The 27,143-nt window shown below is 40.7% G+C and overlaps 1 protein-coding gene across 3 annotated transcripts in view; it reads right to left on the reverse strand.

The window, feature by feature from the left end:
• arid2 (AT-rich interactive domain 2) overlaps positions 1-25,831 on the reverse strand; it is an 89,743-nt gene extending 63,912 nt beyond the window's left edge. For 2 of the 3 annotated variants that reach the window (XM_061914022.1, XM_061914020.1), the window contains exons 1-3: positions 25,317-25,831; positions 25,129-25,225; positions 24,169-24,266 (exon numbers count right to left, since the gene is read on the reverse strand). In XM_061914022.1, the coding sequence (XP_061770006.1) occupies positions 24,169-24,266; positions 25,129-25,225; positions 25,317-25,408 (287 nt within the window). In that variant the 5' untranslated portion in view covers positions 25,409-25,831. The remainder of the gene's footprint in view (positions 1-24,168; positions 24,267-25,128; positions 25,226-25,316) is intronic. The other variant, XM_061914021.1, reaches the window with a different exon arrangement.
• Positions 25,832-27,143: the final 1,312 nt, after the last annotated feature.

The following is a 27,143-nucleotide window of genomic DNA, read 5'->3' on the forward strand; positions in this document are numbered from 1 at the left end:
GCATTTGTTTACATTGTGACGCCGGTGATCTATTGTATCCTCCTATGGTGTGCAGTGAAGCATGTTTAGCTATTCCTTGTCCTGCAGGGATAATGATACTTGCAAGAAACTCACTTTATTCATCGCCATGGAGACAAGGATTAGTGATTTAAAAGTAGCTAAACACTGCAGACTGTTAGATAGCGAGCCATGTCTTAAAGTACCTCTTCCGGTGGGTGTTCCAGTGTTATAACTTCACCTTTATTTTTTAGATTTTAGGTCAAAATGCATCCATTCCCCCTTTTCTGTCTACACACGGTGTCTGCTTGCAAGTACTCCGTTTATGTGCGCTGCCGAACATGCTCCTCTGCTCGTAAAACCAGCAATGTCGAGACATGACGACGCGCCGTGATGCCCAGGAACCGGTACTTTTAGAACAGAGTATAGCACCGTTTTTGATTCATTAGTACCGCGATACTACACCAGTACCGGTATACCGTACAACCCTACTACCAAGTTATGCGTGCGTTTGTTACACAGTCTTGTGATTGCGAGAAGGGGCGGAAAATTTCCCTCCAAAACAGAATTTTGGATAAAACTTAAGGTAACTTGTTGGAATTGCAGGGACAAATGTTTTTATCGCCGGTGCACATCAAGTGTAAAATAAAGCGAAACACATTTGAGGATGGCGTCGACAGTGTTGCAAATCCTTATGGAGACTTCTATTGTAAACAGCTCCTAACGACAAATATTTCCCAAGGATATTAGAGACTTTCTGTCTTCGGGACTGAAGTAAAAGCACGCAGTGGTGGCTGCTGTGCCGATAACTAGGTGCTACATTGACAAAAAACAGGGGAGAATGCTACGCTGGCAAAGTTTACCGATTTATTAATATTGCCAGCAAAAGTAGCACAGTTAAATTAGACATATAACGGACAACCAGCGCATGCAGGACACTTAACATCCGACATACCGCGCTGGTAGCAGGCGATCAATAGTGATCACTTCCTGAGGATCCTTGATGCTGTTGCTGCTGCCCTGAGGAGGCTAACACTGCTGTTGCTGCTGCCCTGAGGAGGCTAACACTGCTGTTGCTGCTGCCCTGAGGAGGCTAACGCTGCTGTTGCTGCTGCCCTGAGGAGGCTAACGCTGCTGTTGCTGCTGCCCTGAGGAGGCTAACGCTGCTGTTGCTGCTGCCCTGAGGAGGCTAACGCTGCTGTTGCTGCTGCCCTGAGGAGGCTAACGCTGCTGTTGCTGCTGCCCTGAGGAGGCTAACGCTGCTGTTGCTGCTGCCCTGAGGAGGCTAACGCTGCTGTTGCTGCTGCCCTGAGGAGGCTAACGCTGCTGTTGCTGCTGCCCTGAGGAGGCTAACGCTGCTGTTGCTGCTGCCCTGAGGAGGCTAACGCTGCTGTTGCTGCTGCCCTGAGGAGGCTAACGCTGCTGTTGCTGCTGCCCTGAGGAGGCTAACGCTGCTGTTGCTGCTGCCCTGAGGAGGCTAACGCTGCTGTTGCTGCTGCCCTGAGGAGGCTAACGCTGCTGTTGCTGCTGCCCTGAGGAGGCTAACGCTGCTGTTGCTGCTGCCCTGAGGAGGCTAACACTGCTGTTGCTGCTGCCCTGAGGAGGCTAACACTGCTGTTGCTGCTGCCCTGAGGAGGCTAACACTGCTGTTGCTGCTGCCCTGAGGAGGCTAACACTGCTGTTGTTGCTGCCCTGAGGAGGTTAACACTGCTGTTGCTGCTGCCCTGAGGAGGCTAACGCTGCTGTTGCTGCTGCCCTGAGGAGGCTAACGCTGCTGTTGCTGCTGCCCTGAGGAGGCTAACACTGCTGTTGCTGCTGCCCTGAGGAGGCTAACGCTGCTGTTGCTGCTGCCCTGAGGAGGCTAACACTGCTGTTGCTGCTGCCCTGAGGAGGCTAACACTGCTGTTGCTGCTGCCCTGAGGAGGCTAACACTGCTGTTGCTGCTGCCCTGAGGAGGCTAACACTGCTGTTGCTGCTGCCCTGAGGAGGCTAACACTGCTGTTGTTGCTGCCCTGAGGAATTAGCAAGCATTCACAAACATCAATTTCTCCAACTCCAGTACAGCAGCACCTACCACCAACATATCAAGCAGACTGCCATAAAGCCTGCTGATCAAGGTACTGCAAGGTTAAACTACCAACAGTAACAATGCCTCCTAGGAAGGCACAGGTTGACGAGCTGGAAGAAATAAAACTCTCGCTTAACTTTATGTCTGAAGAGTTGTCCAGAGTGGCAAACCAACAAACTGCACTTAGTCAACTAGTGGAGGAAGTTAGAGAGCTAAAAAAAATAATTGTAGAAAAAGACAAATCAATTAAAATATTGGAAGGACGTGTTGATGAACTTGAACAATACACAAGAATGGATGATGTGATTGTCAGTGGCTTGAACACCAAACACCGCTCATATGCTCGAGCAACTGCAGGTGAAAAGAATGGTGGGGATGAGTCCACGATGGAGCTAGAAAACCTGGAGCAACAGGTCCTGCAGTTTTTTCAGTCTAAGAACATTGAAATAGACAGTAATGCTATCTCTGCCTGTCATACCCTCCCTCGAAGGGATAACTTGGCAAAACAAGCAATTATTGTAAGGTTTACGAACAGGAAAGTAAAAACTGATCTTTTGAGACAGTCTAAAAAGTTAAGAGGTACGGCAGTGTACATTAATGAGCACTTAACAAAAAAAAACTCGGACATAGCAAGACAGGCTAGGGCCCTAAAGAAACAAGGGAAAATTCAGTCCACGTGGACACGGAATTGCAAAGTCTGGATAAAACTACAGGGCACGCCTGAAGAAGCAAAGGTTCTAGTAATCAGAGAAATGGGGGAGCTTGAAAAGTACAAATGATGAAACCAGTAATCATGTTGCCAACTTGGTAATTGAATGTTAATATAACAGCAAATGAATGAGTGAAATATGAACTTTGCACTATGTTTGAAAACGATATAGACCCTGAAAAAAATGTATTCAATGGCATAGCAATGAATTGCAAATATTATACAGATGAACAATATAATGACAGTATAGAATTAAGTAACCAATTAACAATTATACATATTAATAGTAGAAGTCTGTCTGCAAACTTTCACCATATAAAGGAATTTTTAAGTCAATTTGTAAAACCTTTTAGCATTATAGCAATATCAGAAACTTGGATAACTCAAGAAAAAAGTGTAGATTTTGGTCTGAATGGATATGAATTTGTGCATTTGGATAGAATAGATAAAAAGGGAGGAGGAGTAGCACTCTATATTGATAAAAATCTAAACTTTATTAAAGTTGAAAATATGACATCTATCATTGAACAAGTAATGGAATGTATAACGGTAGAGATTATAAGAGAAGGAAGAAAAAATATCCTAGTTAGTTGTATATATAGAACTCCGGGATCCAAAATAGAAACCTTCACCAAAGCTATGGAAGGATTATTTTATAAATTGAATAACAAAGAAATATTTATTAGTGGAGATTTTAACATTGACTTAATACATACAAGTAGCAATAGAGAAACAGCTGAATTTATAGACACAATGCACAGTATGAGTTTGATATCTTTGATAAATAAACCAACAAGAATCACATCACATAGTGCCACCCTAATTGACAATATATTTACCAATATAATGGATGACAACCTAATATGTGGAATCTTGATAAATGATATAAGTGATCATCTCCCAGTCTTTGTGGTCTACAACTGTGCCAGTAAAATTAAAATCAAGAATGAATGTGAAACTGTCTATAAAAGAATCATAACAGAGAAATCGCTCAACAAATTCAAGAATGAACTACAAAAGCAAAATTGGAATACTATTTATGATAAAAAAGAAGTTAATGCAGCTTATGAAGAATTCTTAAACACATTTAAAATACTATATGATGGAAATTGTCCAGTAGTAAATTATAAAAGGAAGTCAAAGTACGGCGAGTTTAAACCGTGGATGACTAAAGGACTCCAAAATGCCTGTAAAAAAAAGAATATTTTATATAAGGAATTTATAAAAAATAGAACTTTAGTAAATGAAAATAAATATAAAAAATATAAAAATAAACTAATCAATATAATCAGAATGTGTAAAAAAGATTATTATATAAATAAACTGGAATATAACAAGAATAATATAAGAGGTGTATGGAAAATATTAAATGGTATTATTAGAAATAAAAATGATGATAATCAATACCCACCATACTTTATGGAAAATAACAACATGATTAAGGATAAGGAGGTGATAGTAAATACATTTAATGATTATTTTATAAATATTGGACCGAAACTAGCAGAAGAGATAAAGGTGGAAGGGACAAAAATAGATGCTGCAGATTATATCAACCCAAACCCTAAAACAATGTTTTTAAAACCAGTAGTAGAAAGAGAAATCAGGGACATAGTCAAAAGTTTTAAGAACAAAACAAGCAAAGATGTGGATGATATAGACATGCAAACTTTAAAGTATGTGATAAATGGAATTAGTGCTCCATTAGCGTATCTATTTAACCTTTCATTTGAAATGGGAGTATTTCCTCAACTAATGAAAATTGCAAAAGTTGTTCCTATTCACAAAGCGGGAGACGGACACTTATTCACAAACTACAGACCAATCTCAATACTACCACAGTTCTCCAAAATATTAGAAAAAATATTTATAAATAGATTCGATGGCTTTGTAGAAAAAAATGAATTATTAACAGATAGGCAATATGGTTTCAGGAATAATCGATCAACAGCACAAGCATTAACAGATTTAATTGAGGAAATAACTGATAGTATTGATAAAAATAAATATACAATAGGAGTATTCTTAGATCTTAAGAAGGCTTTTGATACAGTAGACCATAGTATTCTTATTAGAAAAATGGAAAAATATGGTTTTAGGGGTATTGTTCTGGAATGGATAAAAAGTTATTTATCTGATAGAAAGCAGTTTGTACAGATATCACAAAACAAATCATGCTGGTTAAATATTAAATGTGGGGTACCACAGGGGTCAGTTTTAGGGCCCAAGATGTTCATCATGTATATAAATGATATTTGTAAAGTAACTGAAAACCTTAAATATGTGTTATTTGCGGATGACACCAATGTACTCTGTTCTGATGTGGACTTGCAGCAGCTCCTGAGGACCGTCACCATGGAGATGTATAAACTAAAAAAATGGTTTGATGCTAATAAATTATCATTGAACCTAAATAAAACTAACTTTATGTTATTTGGAAATAAGAGAAATGATATAGATGTAAAATTGTATATAGACAATGTTAGTATAGAAAGAGTAAACAAAATCAAATTTTTGGGTGTGATTTTGGACCACAGGATCTGCTGGAAGTCACACATTACATACATCAAAGGGAAGTTGGCCAGAAGTATTGCTGTCCTGGGTAAAACAAGGCACATTCTTAATCAAAAAACATTACACACTCTTTATTGTACACTTGTTTTACCATATTTGAGTTACTGTCTAGAAGTTTGGGGAAATACATATAGGACGAACATCCAACCACTATTCATAATGCAAAAAAGGGCCATCAGACTGATACATAACACAGGACCCCGAGAACACACTAATGGATTATTTATAAAAACATTTGATTTAAAACTACCAGATCTCATCCAACTCAAGACTGCCCAAATGATTTATAAAGCAAGTAAAGATTTACTTCCAACAGGGTTACAGAGAAGATTTTTACAAAGAGAAGGGAATTATAATTTAAGAGGAGAACTACTTTTTAAGATCCAATATTGTAGAACAACGCAGAAACGAATGAGTATAACAATAGCAGGGGTTAAAATATGGAACTGTTTAAAGGATGAAATAAAACACAGCACCAACATAAACCAGTTTAAAAAGCTTTTTAAATCATTTATCATTAGTAAATATAAGAAAGAAGAGCAAACATTGTTTTAGAAAGACAATAATATATATGTATATAAATACAATGTATGATTTCATAATTATACATATAGGTTATATTAAAATGTATATATTACCACTTTATATGGAATTTGAATGAATTGTGTATGTATAATGTATGTATGTATGTGTGTATAGGTGTATGTATATGTATATATATATGTGTGTGTATGTATGTATGTGTATATGTATATATATATGTGTGTGTGTATGCATATGTATATATATATATATATAAGTGTACAAATGTATATGTTTGATTTAAATGTTAAACTATGTATATGAGACGTGTGCTACATATATGTTGCTTATATATTGTTTAAAAAAAAAAAAAAATAAGTAATATAAGTGAAGCATGTTTTAGATTTTATATATTTTGAAGCTTGTTCTTGTTGTGATGGGGTAGGTTTATATAAGCGTTGCTTCAACCTTTCGGCTCAATCATTGCTCAAATGAGTGTTTTTTTTTTTTTTTGGTTTTTCTTTTCTTGTTGTTGTTCTTTGTTTTATGTGAAGATTGCCGAAATAAAAATACATTGATTGATTGATTGATTGATTGTGAAGACCAAGTCCTGCAAGAAGATGTCGTTCATATCCCCGCAGCTGATCTGTCGTACCTTGGAGAGGTTGATTGATACTTTTATTAGTAGATTGCACAGTACAGTACATATTCCGTACAATTGACCACTAAATGGTAACACCCAAATAAGTTTTCAACTTCTTTCAGTCGGGGTCCACGTTAATCAATTCATGGTAAGGTAGGCACAATGGTAGGAGGCACAATTACATCAAGAATAAACCAACTGTACCAGCAACTAGGGCTGGGCGATGTATGGAATATACTCGATATATCGCGGGTTTGTCTCTGTGCGATATAGAAAATGACTATATCGTGATGATATTGGAGTATACGTCCTCACGCAGTTGCTTTTAGCTGCGGGCATTACACTACAGGCTCTTCTCACTCTTTCTTGTATCTGCTTCTCACAGAGACATAAAACAAGCGCACTTTCTTACATACGTCACATACATAACTGCAAGTAAACAGGTAGCGACATGGTAAAGTTAGCTGTGATGTTAGCGGTGTGGTAACAAATGAAGGAAGAATTAAGTCCCGAGCAAAACCGCAGCGAGTCCATCTTCTGGCGGTGGTTTGTTTGGCTTCAAGCGGGAAGATGTTTTACAAGTATGCGGCAAAAGCATTGCTACAAAAAGTAGCACCTACTACTAATTTGTAGCATCATTTAAAAAGTCACCCGCTAGAGAATGAAGAGTGCTTGAAACTCCGCATGTCAACATCTCCGGCCGGTGCCACACCAACAAAATGCCCAAACAACGATTTCCACATCAACACCGTATGAAAAAAATTGTCAACAACAGGAAATAACGTACGCAGAAACCTACCACATATCAAGGGACATACACTATTGGATTTCCTTTTATGCAGCTCATTTTTATTTGACACTTATTGAAATATCTTGTGTGACATCATGCACAAAAGTGCACTTTATATGTTTAAACGTTTGTAGTGGAGTTCTGTACAAAAAGTGCACTTTAATTTAGTGTTGTTTTGATAAATCATGCACGTAAGTGCACTAATAGCTTTTTTTAAAATGTCTCTGACAATCTTGCACTTTCTGTTTTGGAAATGACATGAATGTTTGTGCTACTGCTTAGTAACTGTTAAATAAATACGCTTTTTGTAAACTGACTTAGTTGCGATTTCCTTCTCTGTATGAAAGTTTAAAAGTAGCATATATTAATGCAGTATGAAGAAGAATGTTTTAATGTAGACACATAGAATCATCATACAGCTGTGATTATATGCATCAAGTGTTCATTCAAGGCAAAGGCAAAATATTGCGGTATATATCATGTATCGTGACATGTCCCAAAAATATCGAGATATTAATAAAAGGCCATAATGCCCAGCCCTACTAGCAACTACAGATTAAACGTGAATTAAAAAGGTAAACAAGCTTCTTTATTTCAACAACTAAAGAAGAGTAAATGGTGCACTATATTAACTTGTTTATGAGTGTTTTTACTACATTATTAATTAGTAACTGTGCCTTGTTTGCAAGATTATTGTAGGAGCGCAAAGACTTTCAAAATGTGCACTGAATTTTTACTATACTTATTTTCACAAATCAATGACTTGCAGTTGAGAAAAACATTTTAAAAAATGTTAAATGGGTCATAAATAGTAAATGGGTTATACTTGTAGAGCGCTATTTCCACATTCAAACCATTCACACACACATTCACACACTGATGGCCGGAGTTGCCTTGCAAGGCCCGAATCACGCCCCATCAGGAGCAAGGGTGAAGTGTCTTGCTCAAGGACACAACGGACGTGACAAAGTAGGTAGAAGGTGGGGATTAGACCAGGAACCCTCAGGTTGCTGGCACAGCCAGTCTCCCAACCCCGCCCCGTCCCCCCTGATCCTTTATGATAGTCTGACTACTAAATTGCATTTGTACACAAACAATGGGGTATGTTCTTCAGCAAATTGTATTTATGCAAGCAAAAAACTGGTAATTAATCATGATTAATCACATGTTTAGTGAGCTTCATCTGAATAGAAAAATAAAGCATTTGACAGCCTTACTAACAACACATTTGGTTTATGCACATTGTTTAACCTTTAACACCTCTAAAGGCTTAGTGGCCACATATGTGGACAGCACCTTTTAGCTCTTATTTCCAAAATTGTGTACACTACTGAATTGGGGTCTTATGGCCGCTTATGTGGACACTTATACTGCCATCTGGTGGTGTTAGAAAAGTATAACATAAAATGGTATTTGGAAAAAAACTGTAAAAATAAGTATTAGCATGTCACTCAACATGAGGTACACGTTTGTGTACTTATGGACTAAGTACATTATATCAAAAAATGATTCTTAGTTTTTATTCTAATTAGGGTCCAATAAGCCCAAATAGCAAAGACAAATACAAAAAAGCAAGTAAACAAACAGCTTGGGCCTTAAGAGGTTAAAAAAATGCGTATCAGACTTTTAAGCAAATGATATGTCATATTGACCAAAACCCCACAGCCTTAAATATAGTGGCAAGCTGGGGGAAACCCTGCTGTATGATTCCTGCTTGATCCAACCGGTTTAATATCGGTATCAGCCAATACTTAAAGCTCCAACATTGGTATTTGTATCAGAAATGACACTCTTAAAGCTCACACGATCATTGAAGGCATTTCTGCAAGGTGAACTTCTTGCCATCGATTAGTATTTGCACGAATTAAAAGGAACTTTGAGATTTTAGGTTATTTGTGTTTCAAACTTAAAATCACTGTTTTTGGACCATTTTCTCATTTCTCCTCAAAACATGTCTTATACAAACCTTATACTTACTTCCCATTTAAAATGTGCCGCTTTGCAACGTTTAAACATGGACAATGTGTAAAACCTGCTTAAAATGTCAGCAAAAGACAAGAGGAGGAATGAAGACAATTAATCTAATTGCTCACGGGGGTCAAGAGAATGCAACGGCGTTAATTTGGGTAGTCAGAGGTCACAGATGGGTGCAAAACTTGCACATACATGCACTGTTAGCAAAGGGCCAATATTACAATAACGCATCAACATACTGAGAGCAACGCTGTTAATTTAAGAGCATCTGCTCGCCACACATAAAAAGAAACAATCTGCTGATCTTCAACGCGTGAAGCGCTTTGCTGTGTGAGCACAAAGGACGATGCAGCCACAATATATATATATATACATATATATATATATATATATATATATATATGTTTTTCAATGTAGCTTTTTTTGCTTGATGTGGCCACAAGTAAACACACCTGCTAACTGGTTGCAGATCAACGGTCACAAGCAGCACTTGCAAAAGGATATGTTAATGCTCGGGCGTGCTTGCTGTTTGTGCAGGTCGCTTTTGCATAAAACTAAAAAGGCTTCATTTGCATTGGGTACTCCGAGGGTTGCACCGATACCAATATTATGGTACCGGCATGGGTACCAGAATGCACTTCGATACTTTTCTACATAAAGTGGGACCACAAAAAAATTGCATTATTGGCTTTATTTTAACAAAAAATCCTAGGCTACATTAGACATATGTTTATTATTGCAATTTAGTCCTTAAATAAAATAGTGAGCGTACTACACAACGTGTATTTTAGTAGTAAGTAAACAAACAAAGACTCCTAATTAGTCTGCTGACGTATGCAGTAACATATTGTGTCATTTAGCATTCTATCATTTTGTCAAAATTATGAGGGACAAACTGTAAAAAAATATTATTAATCCACTTGTTCATTTACAGGTAATTTTTGGCACCGGTACCAAAATGATTTCGATACTTTTCTAAATAAAAGGGTACCACAAAAAACTGCATGATTGGCTTTATTTTGACCAGAAATCTTAGCGTACATTAAACATATGTTTATTATTGTTAGTTAGTTCTTAAATAAAATAGCGAACATACAAAACAACTTGTCTTTTATTAGTAAGTAAACAAAGGCTCTTAATTTAGCTGCTGACGTATGCAGTAACGTATTGTCTCATTTATCTACCTATTATTTTGTCAACATTATTAAGGACAAGTGGGAGAAAAGTCATTATTAATCTACTTGTTCATTTACTGTTAATATGTGCTTATTTTATCTTCTAACATGTTCTAGCTGCACTTTTGTTAAAATGTAATAATCACTTATTCTTCTCTTCTTTGATACTTGACATTAGCTTTGGATGATACCACACATTTAGGTATGGATCCGATATCACGTAGTTATAGGATCATACATTGGTCATATTCAAAGTCCTCATGTGTCAAAGGACGTATTTCCTGAGTTTTTTAAATATAATATGAATTTTGAAAAAAGCAAAAAAATTGTTTTTCACGATAAAAAATAGGTGTAATCATAGTAGTATCGACTTGAAACACTCTTGTACTTGGTATCATTGCACTGGATGTCAGGTGTAGATCCACCCTCATGGCGTTTATTTACATTGTGACGCCGGTGAGCTGTTGGATCCTCCTACGGTGTGTAGTGAAGCATGTTTAGCTATTCCTCATCATGTAGTGAAGATGATATTTGAAAGAAACATACTTTATTTGTCGCAATGGAGACAAAGATTAGTGATTTAGAAGTAGCTAAAACACTGGACGTTAGCTGCTAACTAGCTAGCCATGTCTTAAAGAACCTCTTCCCGAGGGTGTTTCAGTGTTATAACTTCACCTTTATCTTTACTTTTGAGGCCAAAATTCTCCCTTTTCTGTCTACACACTGTGTCTGCTTGTAAGTACTCTGTGATTGTGCGCTGCCAAACATGCTCATTTCTTGTAAAACCAGCAATGTCACGATGCGGCGTCGCGATGTCATGCCCGTTAAAACAAAAACAATTGGGAACCTGTCAATCCATCCATTTTCTACAGATTTTCCCTTTCTGAGTCACAGGGGGTGCTGGACCTTATCTCCTCTTATCTCAGCTTCATTCGGGTGGTAGGCGGGGTACACCCTGGACAAGTCGTCATCTCATCGCAGGGTCAACACAGATAGACAGAACTGGTACTTTTCAAACAGAGGATAGTACCGTTGTTTATTCATTAGTACCACAATACTATACTAGTAGCGGTATACCATACAACCATCCTCAAATTACTACATATGCACCATTAAAGACATTTGACAAAACTCTACTAGTCTGACAAACACTTGTTTTGACCAGATATTACATTACAAAAAGTAAGGTCAGATGCATTCCAGCTGCCACTTTACGAGAGACAAAAATTGAAAGTGCCACAAAAATAGTTCTCTGACATGACAGGACCACGGCACTGCAAAAATACTCCAGAACAAGACATTAAAAGCCTTCCCGGTGGGTGCCATGTGCTCAAGCCCCATCAGGATCAACAATAGACAAGTTTGAGCCACCAGCAGCCTGAGCAAGTGGTTCCTAGATGTCAGTGCCTTCTGGGCTTGCTTCCCTCCCACTGGGGGCGTGAGAGGGAAGCAAGCGTAACCGTCACCTGACTCGTCCTCAAGTTTACAATTTCAGAGACACTAACAACCTCATTTCGTAGCACGTTTCAGTCATTCAAGGTTTTTAGGAAAAAAAAAAAATCAGCACAGCGCTGTCCTGTGAGGGTTTAAGCATAGTACACCCCCCTCAAAAAATAAAATCATATGACACTAATTATGGAAGACAAAACATTTCAGCTGAAATGCGTCCAAAACGTTAATATCAAATAAACCACATCATCTTAGGATGCGGTCGCTGCAGCAGTTTCACACTAGGAGACACCCGTATGTCCACATAAGCATGTAGAAGAGTAAGGGTGTTATATTGTAATACTTTAAATGCTATCAACGCTGCTGCTGAGTCATTAAAAAATCATGGGTAGTGGCCATTGCAATGCAGCTGTGATTAGTTTTATTAGGGCTTTAAAAAACTAGCAGCTCCATTTGGAACAGTTTTATTTAGGAGGGACGTTTCCTACATCTTTGATTTTCCTAACACCTCAAACTAGGCTTGTACGGTATACCGGTGTTAGTATAGTATGTATACCTACTCAGTGACCTAGTGGTTAGTGTCCGCCCTGAAATGGGTAGGTTTTGAGTTTAAACCCCGTCATACCAAAGACTATAAAAATGGGAGCCATTACCGCCCCGCACTCAGCATCAATGGTTGGAATTGGAGGTTTAATCACTAAAAATGATTCCCGGGCACAGCCACCGCGGCTGCTCACTGCTCCCCTCCCCTCCCAGGGGGTGATCAAGGGTGATGGGTCAAATGCAGAGAATAATTTCGACACACCTAGTATGTGTGTGACAATCATTGGTACTTAATTGACTATATAGTACCGTGATACTAATGAATCATATTCGGTACTATATCGCCTGTGAAAAGTACCAGCCCCGCACCGTCGTCATGTCGTGTCATTGCTGGTTAAACGAGCAGAGGAGCATGTTTGGCAGTGCACACACATGGAGTACTTACAAGCAGACACAGTGTGTAGACAGAAAAGGGTGAAAGGACGCAATTTGGTGTAAAAACTAACGCTAAAGGTGAAGCTATAACACAAAGGTCCTCAGGAAGATGTGTTTTAAAACATGGCTAGCGGCTAACGTCCCTCTGCAGTGTTTTAGATTGATTGATTGAGACTTTTATTAGTAGATTGCACAGTTCAGTACATATTCTGTACAATTGACCACTATATGGTAACACCCGAATAAGTTTTTCAACTTGTTTAAGTCGGGGTCCACATTAATCAATTCATGGTATAAATATATACTATCAGCATAATAAAGTAATCACACAAGTTAATCATCAAGAGTATATACACTAGCTACTTCCAAATCACTAATCCTCTCCTCCATGGCGACACAAAGTGAGTTTCTTACAAGTACCATTATCACTGCAGGACGACGAATAGCTAAACATGCTTCAATACACGCCGTGGTGAGCATCAAGATGTAAACAAACGCCATGGGTTAATCGACACCCGACAGCCACTGTGATGATACCAAGTACAATAGCATATGTAGTCGATACTGCTATGATTACGTCAATATTTTTTGGCATCACAACATATTTTTTTATTTTTATGTGTATAAAGTCAGTAAATATGTCCCTTGCCACTTGAGGACTTTGAATATGACCACTGTAATGACTTGGTATCGGATTGATACCCAAATTTGTGGTATCATCCAAAAATAATGGAAAGTATCAAAGAGAATAATAAGTGATTTTTACATTTTGACAGAAGTGTAGATAGAACATGTTAAAGGAGAAAATAAGCAGATATTAACAGTTAATGAACAAGTAGATTAATAATACATTTTCTACCACTTGTCCTTAATAATTTTGACAAAATAATACAATGATAAATGCATACGTCAGCATTTGTTTGTTTACTTACTACTAAAAGACAAGTTGTCTTGTATGTTCACTATTCTATTTAAGGACTAAATGAAAATAATAAACATATGTTTAATCTACTGTAAGATTTTTTCTTAAAAATAAAGCCAATAATTCAATTTTTGTGGTCCCCTTTATTTAGAAAAGTACCAAAAAGTATCGAAATAATCTTTTTACCGGTGCCAAAACATTGGTATCAGGACAACGCTACCTCAAACATTCTTGTGCGATCCGCAGTCCTTCAAATGAACTCGGCATGTTCTTCAGGGTCTGATGTCAAAAGTAGCCCCTCAACGAGTTGAAAACGAGCTGAAGAAATGTATCTGGCAAGCTTCCCGCTCATTACTGCCCGACATTCACATATCAAATAGACGGGGCTGAACCTCAGTGCCTGCTTATTGCTGCGCGGCGAGCGGGAAGCGCAGCGGCGCATTTTGTGCCACTGTCCGCTCAGAGAAAAAACTGGTGAAACAAGAAAGCCACAGGTTTGATCCCCTGCAAAATGTGTCTTCTTGACACTGAGCAAGTGAAAGTGAGACATAAATAGGGGCTGACTACACATTGTAAGTTTTGCGAGAAAACTGTGGAAGAACATACGTGACATAATCTTGTCTTGATAGTATTGAAGGAAAAAGGAGCCGTGAGACTGTTGATTTAGTCTCAACTTATTTGGTTGCGAGAGAAGAACACCATGTGAGTCAAAGAAAAGCTGAACCACATGAATACAGACCTCATTAAAAGGAGTTCAGAACACAATAAAATAATACCGCTAAAGATAAAGGAAGTAGTCAATTCCCCAAATCTAACTCAAATCCACTTAAAAAAAACTGTTTCAATTATTCAAAGCAAGTACGACATGGCCCTACAACCGACTAACCAAAGTTAATACCTGACGTTAGCAAATATCAACAAAGCATTCAGAGGAAACTTCTGTAAGTCCCACTACAACCTCTGCCCTGGAAGAGGGCCAAAAAGAAACCTTACCCTGCGGTGATTATATTATAGGTGAAAGAAAACTGTATTTTGGGATCACACACAGTCAGCAAAAACGCACAGCCATCGATCACTGTCTGGGGCAACTTCCTTTGATAAAAGTCCACAAATTAGTTCAAACGGTTGTAGTCACATGAGAATGAAATAGTCGGCATGCAGGCTTCCCCTCAACTGTCAGTGTTTGCTGCTCCCTTTTTTACCACCACAAAGCATTTAGTACCAACACAATCTGACAAACGAGCACAAGTTGGTCACTCAAGATCTTGGTATCTCCGGATCAGCAATCAGGGAAAAATATTTCCTGGGCCTACAAGCTCGGGAGCGTTGACGCTTGTCGTTTCGGGGTCCAGTTACAACAGACTCGAGTCAGTTTGCTCTGCTCCAACATTTCTTTGGATCAAGTGTGACATCAGGACCAGAAGGAATGGGCCAAACCAAGATCACCTATGAGATGGGTCTTAGTCGACCCGACGGGGGACTTTAGTCCCAAGTGAGGCAAGTGTGAACGCAATTGGACCAAAATGATGGATATGAGCTCACAAAATAAGAGTGTACTCCCAACAACAAAAAACATCAGGAAAAAAATGGTTAAATGTGGGACTAAAAGCGTAAATACTGTAGTTCAGGGGTCTCAGACACGCGGCCCGCGAGGCGTTATTTTGCGGCCCCCACCTTAATATGAAAGTTTAATGTTAGTGCGGCCCGCAAGTTTTATATGAATAACGCATTGACGTCACTTGGGGGATGCAAGCAGAGAAATGTTTTGCCGGTTTTTCCACTAGACCCGCACGCGGACTTCCTCCCTCGCTCGCCCGCCTGCTCGCTCTCTCTGTAACAGTCCGGGCCGGGGAGACGAGCGGTCTGGTAGCTTCCGTAGCACTCTGCCGAAGAACCGAGTGACAGTACAAAACTGTGGTGCACTGGACCCCAGCGCTGTTACTCCGACAGAGAGTTGCTGGGTGAATCGTACGTGTAACACGTTCGGGGTTAATTGTGCTACCGTAACTGTAAACTCCATAGCCTGCTCATAAGGACATTCTAGCTGCCGACATAGCGACATTCAACCTTCACCGGGGCTACCGCGCATGCTCGTCACTACTGTTGCATGCTGGGTATTGTAGTTCTTATGTTGCCTAGCTCATAACGTCACAGTTAGTATGTGTATGCATTTTTGCTGACTGGAGAAATCGAATCATTATTGTTATTACCTATGTGTGATTTTTTTTACCTAATTCTCATTTTGTTCATTTATATTTTGACTTTATTTTGTGTTTAAAATAAATAAGACATTTAAAAATATTTTTTTAAGAAATATATTTTTTTAAGAAATATTTTCTTGCGGCACAGCCTCACCCAGACTCTGCATCCAGTGGCCCCCAGGTAAATTGAGTTTGAGACCCCTGCTGTAGTTAAACATAACTGGTTCACTCAAACAAAGGCATTGTGTTATTCAAATTTGGGTGAACTCGTCAAACGCTGTCTCCTTGAAGCACATCTCCGAAAACCTTTCTGACATCTTGATATCCTCTCAAGTTCCATCTCAGCTGGAAACAAATCTACCTAAGGTAGAAGAGTCCTAAAATCCAAAATGACCTAAATGATGTCATGTTGTTTTGGGCATGTGCGGTGGCTGGACGATGTACACGCCACACATGTTGTCAACTGGAGGTCTGCTGACCGAAATCAAACCAAACCGCGCTGAACCAGAGTACTACAAGTGTAAACGCATCCCCGGACAAAGATACTGCCTGCTTCCATTTAGCCATGCTCCGCAGCCTGCTTTATTCACACCAAATAGAAAGCGGTTTCATTGAGGTTTGTTTCCTCGAGTACAGTTATGTGAGCATCCTTTGAAGAAAAAAAGAGGGAAATTTCTCTCAGCACAAAGTGTTGCCACGCAAATGGAAAAATAACATTTTGAAAATCAACACTAAACTTTGATTTAGTCGCATCCATCAACCTCTTTTGGCTGTCTTTTTGACACGTCTATGTCCCCATGTAAGGTACCATAGATTATTTAGTAGATAAATTACATTATAATTGCTAATGTCCAAAACATACATGCAAAAAATGTTTCCCATTCGGCATATACTTCCAGCATTGTGACATCTGTTTACAATCCATCACGTCGAAAATATCACTCCTCGCTGGCTACTAATAAATACTCTAGAACCACAACTGATTCGGAACTAATATCGCTCGGTTTGTAATCCTCCAAATATAATCAGCAGCAAAGTGGACAGCAGGCATCGTTGTGGCTTGAAGAGCAAACAAAGACAAGCAATCTGGCTCGATGGTTCGGTAACTAGCGAGCTTTTTCCAGCGCTGCTGAGATCATCTGTCCTGCCACTAAGAGAAGCAGTGAGTACCTGCGGCTGAGCTGAGTGCCCAGCAGATTTTGTTTAGATCACATTTTTATTGACATTTTGTTTAAAAAAAATGTGGAAATCAAATTTTAATGCGAAAATTAATGTTTAAAATTGTGGATTTCCATCTTTTGGAGGACATTTCGCATGCCTGCGAATACTACAAGTGTCAACGCATCCTTAGACAGCTTCCAAACGCCATTTAGTCATGCTCTACCGTCTCCTTTATACACCCTAAATACAAAGCGGTTTAATTGAGGTTTGTCTCCACAAGTAGCGCTGAACGTTTGCCGTTCATCTCTAGTAAAAAGCTGCTGGGCTTCTGAACTGAGAGTGGCTGCATACAACTACAGAATAGGAGGAAAATAGTGCAGGACTTGGGACACCTTGCAAAGACAATATCTTGGGATGTTCTCCTGCAGACAGGTGGCAACTACTGCAAGATGCTAAACTTTGAAACTTAGATGCATGCAATACAGCATGGAAATAGATGTTATCCAAAATATGCACACCACATTGATTTTCCTCTTAGACCATGTCCACACGAAGACAGATATTTCATAAACGCATACTTATCACTGCGTTTAAGCTTCTTGTACACACGCCGACGCATATGTTTGTCTTTAAAAGCGCAGACTTTAGCAAACGCTGGCCAAAGTGTAGAGATCCAAAACTCTCCACTTAGCGTATGCGTGTACACGGCACGAACAGAGACTTGTGATGACGTCAGGGCTGTGCGCTGTCAATCCCAAGCTCAACAGCACTGCCTTTCTGGCTTTAAACACACTATAAGAGGACTTAATGTATGTTTGAATGTAAACATACGGTTCTTTTCACTCAACATCAATAAAAAAACACGTAAAAACGGGCTTTGCGACACTCCCGCCGGCGCTAATGACAGTCAGCTGTTTTGGATATGATCGCTGTGGAATCTCCACCTGATGGGACAACTTTGACAAGCAAGACTTTTTGCTCTGTGTCATAAGATAGGTGCAACATTATCTCATGTTTTCAGTCCTTGTTTAACGACAACTCATGAAGTTAACTTACATGTCTTGATTCCATTTTTTTAGATGGACCAAGCAACAAACAAAAAACATGACGTAGCGTTGTCCTCGGAGTGTGTACTGATGTAAAAGGCAATATACACTTCATTACACATGTACTATATCGATGATTAAATGCTTTATAATTCCATGAGAGTTTTGCAGCGGCTTACGCACGTCCGTGCACTTTATGTAGGAACTTAAACATGCAGAAGGGTTTCGTTAGTGCGCGCTGATTTTACAAATAATGTGCACTTCACTGCACATGTTATAATTCTATTAATGTCGGGGTTCAGCAGCACTTTAATAATGTTACGTGCTAGCTGGTTTTAAAGATAATGTATTCACGTCAAAGTCGACCAAGATAAACATGATAAATCCACCAAATCAGCAATTGCTTTTTTTCCAAGCTTCTGATTTGTACAAAAAGTGCATGACAGCAGGTGTATGCGTTTGTGTGTAGACAGTTTTGAAACTACACTTGTGTGGATGGAGATTGTTTTAAACCCAAATATGTGTTTTGAAACTCTCTATGGACATAACCTAAGAGAAACAGCAGCTGAGGTCAGCGTTTAGCAGCATTTTTATTGATATTTCATTTAAACAAATTAGTAAATCATATTTTGATGCGAAAATGAATGTTTAAAATTGTGGATTTCCACATTTTAAAGGACATTTCACATGCCTGCGAGTACTACAAGTGTCGACGCAACCTGAGATAGTACCAACTGAAGATACTGACTGCTTCCAAGCTCCATTTAGATGTGTTCTCCCGTAGCACAAGTAGCGCAGACCATTTGCCGTTCATCTCTAGTAAAACATCTGCTGGGCATCTGTGCTCAAAAGGAACTGAGGGTAGCTGCATGCAACAACAGCGAAGGAGGAAAATAGTGCAGGACTTGGAACACCTTGCAAACTAAATATATTGGGATGTTCTCCTGCAGAAAGGTGGCAACTATAGCAAGATGCTAAACTTTGAAACTTAGATGCATGGAAATAGATGTTTTCGAAACTATACACGCCACATTGATTTGCCTCTCAGACCATGTCCACACGAACACAGATACTTAATAAACGCATACTTATCTCTGCGTTTAAGCCTCTTGTCCACATGCAGAAGCATATAATTTTGTCTTTTAAAACGAAGACTTTTACAAATGTTGGCCAAAGTGTAGAGATCCAAAACGCTGCGCTTAGCGTATGCATGTACACGGCACTAACAGAGACTTGTGATGACGTCAGGGCTGTGCGCCGTCAATCCCAAGCTCAACAGCACTGCCTTTCTGGCTTTAAACACAGCATAAGAGGACTTAATGTATGTTTGAATGTAAACATACGGTTCTTTTCACTCAACATCAATAAAAAGACACGTAAAAATGGGCTTTGCGACACTCCCACCGGCACTAATGACAGTCAGCTGTTTTGGATATGATCGCTGTAGAACCTCCACCTGATGGGACAACTTTTGACAAGCAAGACTTTTTTTCTCTGAGTCATAAGACAGGTGCAACATTATGTCATGTTTTTAGTCCTTGTTTAACGACAACTCATGAAGTTAACTTACATGTCTTGATTCCATTTTTTGTAGATGGACCAAGCAACAAACAAAAAACATGACGTCGCGTTGTCCTCGGAGTGTGTACTGATGTAAAAGGCAATATACACTTCATTACACATGTACCATAGCCCGATTGTAGCTGAGATAGGCACCAGCGCCCCCCGCGACCCCAAAGGGAATAAGCGGTAGACAATGGATGGATGGATGTATACATCGATGATTAAATGCTTTATAATTCCATGAGAGTTTTGCAGCGGCATACGCACGTCCGTGCACTTTATGTAGGAACTTAAACATACAAAAAGGGTTTCGTTAGTACGCGCTGATTTTAGAAATAACGTAAACTTCACTGCATATGTAATACATCACCATGTTTCTGAAAATGTTATAATTCCATGCGTGTTGGGATTCAGCAGCACTTGAATAATGTTACGTGCAAGCAGGTGTTAAAGATAATGTATACATGTCACTGTACATCTAAAGTCGAGCAAAATAAACATTATAAAGCCACCAAGAGACCTATTGCTGCTTTTTTCCAGGCATCTGATTGGACAAAAAGTACGATAGCAGGAATATGCGTTTGTGTGTAGACAGACAGTTTTAAAACTACACTTGTGTGGATGGAGATTTTTTTTTAAACACAAATATGTGTTTTTGAAACTCATGTGGACATAGCCTAAGAGAAATAGCAAGTACCCGCAGCTGAGGTGAGTGTTCAGCAGCATTTTTTATTGATATTTCATTTTAAAAAATGAGGAAATCATATTTTGATGAGAAATTTGTGGATTTCTACGTTTTCAAGGACATTTCACATGCCTGCGAGTACAAGTGTTGACGCATCATTAGATAGTACCAACTGAAGATGCTACCTGCTTCCAAGCGCCATTTAGATGTCAATCAATCAATGTTTATTTATATAGCCCTAAATCACAAGTGTCTCAAACCACAACGACATCCTCGGCAGAGCCCACATAAGGGCAAAGAAAAACTCACCCCAGTGGGACGTCGACAATGATGACTACGAGAAACCTTGGAGAGGACCGAATATTTGTGCAACCCCCCCTAGGGGACCGAAAGCATTGGATGTCGAGCGGATCTAACATGTAATTGTGAAAGTCCAATCCATAGTGGATCTAACAGTGGATGTGTTGTCCTGTAGCATAAGTAGCACAGACCGTTTGCCGTTCATCTCTAGTAAAAAATCTGCTGGGCGTCTGTGCTCATAAGGAGAGTAGCTGCATCCGACAAAATAGTGCAGGATTTAGGACACCTTGCAAAAAAATATCTATTGGGATGCTCTCCTGCAGACAGGTGGCAACTACACCAAGATGCTAAACTTTGAAACTTGGATGCATGCAACGCAGCATGGAAATAGATGTTTTCCAAAATATGCACATTTATTTTCCTCCTACATACAAGTTAAAGGCCTACTGAAACCCACTACTACCGACCACGAAGTCTGATCATTTATATATCAATGATGAAATCTTAACATTGCAACACATGCCAATACGGCTGGTTTATTTTACTAAATTGCAATTTTAAATTTCCCACGAGGTATCTTGTTGAGAGCGTCGCGGAATGATGACGCGTGCGCGTGACGTCTCGGGTTGTAGCGGACATTTTTTTCCAGCCCGATCCAAGCTATAAGTAGTCTGCTTTAATCGCATGATTACACAGTATTCTGGACATCTGTGTTGCTGAATCTTTTGCAATGTTTTCAATTAATAATGGAGAACTCAAAGCAGAAAGATGGAGGTGGGAAGCGGTGCACTGCAGCTGCCTTTGGCATCACAAACACAGCCGGTGTTTCCTTGTTTAAAATTCCCGAAGGTGAAGCTTTACTATGGAACAGAGCGGTCAAGCGAACATGGATCCCAACCACATGTCAACCGGCAGGTTTCGGTGAGAAAATTGTACTAATAAGTCGGCTCTTACCGTGGACATCAGCGGAGCTTGCGTCCTGCTTCCCTCAGACACTGGCGGTCACCACACCCCTTTGACTTTCAGGTACTATATAATCTCACTAAAACACTAGTAACACTATAGGCAGATAAGGGATTTTCCAGAATTATCCTAGTAAATGCTTCTAATAACATCTGAATCGCTCTCACCTTGTTTTTTTTTTTAAACATTTTTTTCCCCACTCCTTCACTCTCATTATCCTCATCCACGAATCTTTCATCTTCGCTCAAATTAATGGGGAACTTGTCGCTTTCTCGGTCCGAATTGCACTTGCTGCTGCTGGCTATGATTATAAACAATGTGAGGAGCCCTACAACCCGTGACGTCACGCGCATATCGTCTACTTCCGGTACAGGCAAGGCTTTTTTATTAGCGACCAAAAGTTGCTAACTTTATCGTCGATGTTCTCTACTAAATCCTTTCAGCAAAAATATGGCAATATCGCAAAATGATCAAGTATGACACATGGAATGGACCTGCTATCCCAGTTTAAATAAGAAAATCTCATTTCAGTAGGCCTTTAAAAAATCTACTGGGCAACTGTTCTCATAAGGACAGTAAATGATAAATGGGTTGTACTTTTATAGCGTTTTTCTACCTTCAAGGTACTCAAAGCACTTTGACACTACTTCCACATTTACCCATTCACACACACATTCACACACTGATGGAGGGAGCTGCCATGCAAGGCTCTAACCAGCACCCATCAGGAGCAAGGGTGAAATGTCTTTCTCAGGACACAACGGACGTGACGAGGTTGGTACTAGGTGGAGATTGAACCAGGGACCCCCGGGTTGCGCACGGCCACTCTCCCACTGCGCCAAGCCGTCCCTAGTAGCTGGATGCAACAAAATAGTGCAAGAGTTGGGACACCTTGCAAAAAAAAAAATCTATTGGGATGCTCTCCTGCAGACAGGCAGCAACTACGCCAAGATGCTAAACTTTGAAACTTGGATGCACGCATGTTTTCCAAAATATGCACATGTGTTTTCCTCCTACATACAAGTTAAAAGCCTACTGAAACCCACCACTACCGACCACGAAGTCTGATCATTTATATATCAATGAGGAAATCTTAACATTGCAAAAAATGCCAATACGGCCGGTTTAGTTTACTATATTGCAATTTTAAATTTCCCGCCAAGTGTCGTGTTGAAAATGTCGCAGTATGATGACGTGTGCGTTTGACGTCTCGGATTTCAGCGGACATTGTTTTCCAGCCCGATCCAAGCTATAAGTAGTCTGCTTTAATCGCATAATTACACAGTATTCTGGACATCTATGTAGCTGAATCTTTTGCAATTTCTTCAATTAATATTGGAGAAGTTAGAGTAGAAAGATGAAGTTGGGAAGCTTTAGCTTTTAGCCACACAAACACACGGTGATTCCTTGTTTAAAATTCCCGGAGGTGAAACTTTCCTATGGATCAAGAGAACATGGATCCCGACCACATGTAAACTGGCAGGTTTCGGTGAGAAAATTGTGATAAGTCGGCTCTTACACCCTGGACAAGTCGCCACCTCATCGCAGGGCCAACACAGATAGACAGACAACATTCACAATCACATTCACAGACTAGGGCCAATTTTTAGTGTTGCCAATCAACCTGTCTCAGATGTTTTCCAAAATATGCACATTTATTTTCCTCCTACATACAAATTAAAAGCCTACTGAAACTCACCACTACAGACCACAAAGTCTGATCATTTATACATCAATGATGAAATCTTAACATTGCAACAAATGCCAATACGGCCGGTTTAGTTTACTAAATTGCAATTTTAAATTTCCCGCGAAGTGTCGTGTTTAAAACGTCGCGGTATGATGACGCGTGCGTTTGACGTCTCGGGTTTTAGCGGACATTGTTTTCCAGCCCGATCCAAGCTATAAGTAGTCTGCTTTAATTGCATAATTACACAGTATTCTGGACATCTGTGTTGCTGAATCTTTTGCAATTTGTTCAATTAATAATGGAGAAGCCAAAGTAGAAAGATGGAGGTGGGAAGCTTTTAGCCTTTAGGCACACAAACACAGTGTTTCCTTGTTTAAAATTCCCGAAGAGTAAACTTTACTATGGAACAGAGCGGTCAAGCGAACATGGATCCCAACAACATGTAAACTGGCAGGTTTCGGTGAGAAAATTGTGATAAGTCGGCTCTTACACCCTGGACAAGTCGCCACCTCATCGCAGGGCCAACACATATAGACAGACAACATTCACACTCACATTCACACACTAGGGCCAATTTTTAGTGCTGCCAATCAACCTATCCCAGATGTTTTCCAAAATATGCACATTGATTTTCCTCCTAAATACAAGTTAAAAAGAGTGCCCCTGCTTGATGTCGTGATACATTTACACCAAGCAGGGGGGGGGGGGAAGAGGCTTCTTGTAAACACTTCCCACATGCTGCCTGGGAGGCTACTCACCGAAGGTAGTACTGTTTTAAAGCGAATGCAGCGTTGGAGCAACTCCTGGGGAAGTTAAAGTCCTCTCCAAGTTCATTCCATTGGTTTTTGTCGGACACCTGGAAAGAGGGAAATGCGTGTTATATAGAGGCACATAATAATATTAATAATAATAATAAAGACACCTGTACTGGGGCAAAATGAGCGGCAACCATCTGGTGCCCTACCTACAGGTCCCCTCACCACCACCAATAACATAATGAGTGAAAATAATGAATAACTTGTTTAAAGTATTATGTAATGTTGAATGAAAGTAGTAATAAAAACACGCGTGGTATTAGTGTGTGTATGTTGACGTGTTGAGGGGGGACTTAACGTTTCAGTTGATGCTAACTAGCAACATGCTAACACGGCTAACTTGACTTTTGCACGCCACAAAACTTCCCCAACAAACTGCGTCCGTCGGGCCGGGGAGGGAGGTGAGGGGAACAGTGCCCAGCCGGCGTCGCGACGTTAATTCGCGTCTTGTGTGCCCGACAATAGTTTAAAACGTTATTCACTCCGCGAGGCCTGTGCGGGGCCTTGCGTTTTTGTGAGCAGCCATGAAGCCGAAGAAAATGGCGAGGAAAGGGGGGGTACGAGGGAAAAAAAAAAAAGAAAAAAAAACCGAAGCTTTTCCGTGCGAGCGAAGTGTCTGCAGGCGCTCCGGGAGGGGGGGTACGGCTGTGCAAATCGATGTTAGACGTGCCCGCTAATTTTGAGCGGAGAGCCCGCACATACACACGGAGAGAGCGACGGGACACAACAACACAGCACATTGCAATAGAGATACATGGCAACACTAGCACAAGGCCAACAAGGAGCCTACTAACGTCTTTCTGTCGGCGGTGGGGGGGCTTCCACTTGTCCCGGGGAGTTGCAGAGTGGTCCCCCACGCAGGGTGCGGGAATAAACCCCACTTTTAGTACCCCCTCCACTCACCTTTGCAAATCCACCTAAAGAGACGACTCTGATGTAGAGAGCGTTCAGGTCCAGCTCTTTCCCACCCACGATAGGAATCTTCTTAAACGGCGATCTGCTGGGGGGGATAACGTCAGAAATGAGCACACCGTAACACTTTAAAGTGTCTTTTTTGAAAAGTTAACCAAGAATTTGAAAAAAAGACGCACCCTCTGCTTTGGTGGAATTGCCGCAGCTCGTCCAGGAAAGCTCGTCCTTTCCGCCGCTGCTCTGGAAGGTTTTTCCCCGTCGAGTTTGCCATCGTTTGAACGGTTAAAAAAAAAAAAAGCCCCCGCTTCGCTCGCTTCCTAAGCCGCCAAGGATCCCATACTCCGCCGGCGCTCAGTCATTCGCCGGGCTGAGTGTGTTTGGGGGAAAAGAAAAAAGTTAAATAAGAAAGAAGAGCGAGGGGGAAGCTCGCTAATAAAGACTGATGCACACAGCGACCCCCCCGGACCAAGTTGCAACGGATAGTCGGTTCCCCCCCCCCAGCCCCCGAATACGAGCGATCTAGCGGGAGATTCGGCGCGCCATGCTGGACGGTGCCGGGACGATCGCGGTTGTGTTCGTTTTGGAGTGGGGTTTGACAGTGTGGTACGGACGCGGCGGCTCCGAGGCTATCGCGCACACTGTAGAGCGGCAGAGCGAGCCTGTTCTCAGACAAAAAGATGAGAAGGCCGCGGAGAGGCTGGGCCCTGCCATGCGCGCGGCAGCGACATCTGTGGCCGCTGGCGGAATTGCAACAACCCCACACCTCCCCCGGCCAGGGGCAGAGCGGGGGGGGGGGTGGAACAATAGCGACTGTTTTCTTTTTTTTAGGGACCGTCTGACAAATTGTCCGTTGCATGACGTTTTACATATTTATTTATTATTATTATCTATTTATATTAGTATTATCATTACTTATTATTATTATAAAAATAATAATAATAATGGGATTCACGGTGGCAGAAGGAGCCCTGCGATGAGGTGGCGACTTGTCCAGGGTGTACACGCCTTCCGCCCCATTGTAACTGAGATAGGCACCAGCGACCCCAAAAGGGAATAGGCGGTAGAAAATGGGGGGGGCACTGGCGCCTATCTCAGCTACAACAACAAAAATTATCTATTTATATTAGTATTATCATTATTTATTATTATAATAATAATAATAATAATAATGGGCGTCACAGTGGTAGAAGGGGGCCCTGCGATGAGGTGGCGACTTGTCCAGGGTGTACGCGCCTTCCGCCTGATTGTAGCTGAGATAGTTACCAGCGCCCCCCCGCCACCCCAAAAGGGAATAGGCGGTAGAAAATGGATGGATGGATGGTGGCAGAGGGGTTAGTGCGTCTGCCTTACAATACGAAGGTCCTGAGTAGTCAGGGTTCAATCCCGGGCTCAGGATCTTTCCGTGTGGAGTTTGCATGTTCTCCCCGTGAATGCGTGGGTTCCCTCCAGGTACTCCGGCTTCCTCCCACCTCCAAAAACACCTGGGGATAGGTAGATTGGCAACACTAAATTGGCCCTAGTGTGTGAATGTGAGTGTGAATGTTGTCTGTCTATCTGCGTTGGCCCTGTTGTGATGAGGTGGCGACTTGTCCAGGGTGTACGCCACCTTCCGCCCGATTGTTGCTGAGATAGGCGCCAGGGGCAGAGCGGGTGGTGGAACAATAGCGACTGTTTTCTTTTTTTTTGGGACCGTCTGACAAATTGTCCGTTGCATGATGTTTTACATATTTCCATCCATCCATCCATTTTCTACCGCTTATTCCCTTTTAGGTCGCGGGGGGCACTGGCGCCTATCTCAGCTACAATAAAAAAAATATCTATTTATATTAGTATTATCATTATTCATTATTATAATAATAATAATAATAATAATGGGCTTCACAGTGGCAGAAGGGGGCCCTGCGATGAGGTGGCGACTTGTCCAGGGTGTACACGCCTTCCGCCCGATTGTAGCTGAGATGGGCACCAGCGCCCCCCCCCCGCAACCCCAAAAGTGAATAGGCGGT

This window comes from Nerophis ophidion, linkage group LG10, assembly GCF_033978795.1.
Source record: "Nerophis ophidion isolate RoL-2023_Sa linkage group LG10, RoL_Noph_v1.0, whole genome shotgun sequence".
Classification (NCBI taxonomy): domain Eukaryota; kingdom Metazoa; phylum Chordata; class Actinopteri; order Syngnathiformes; family Syngnathidae; genus Nerophis; species Nerophis ophidion.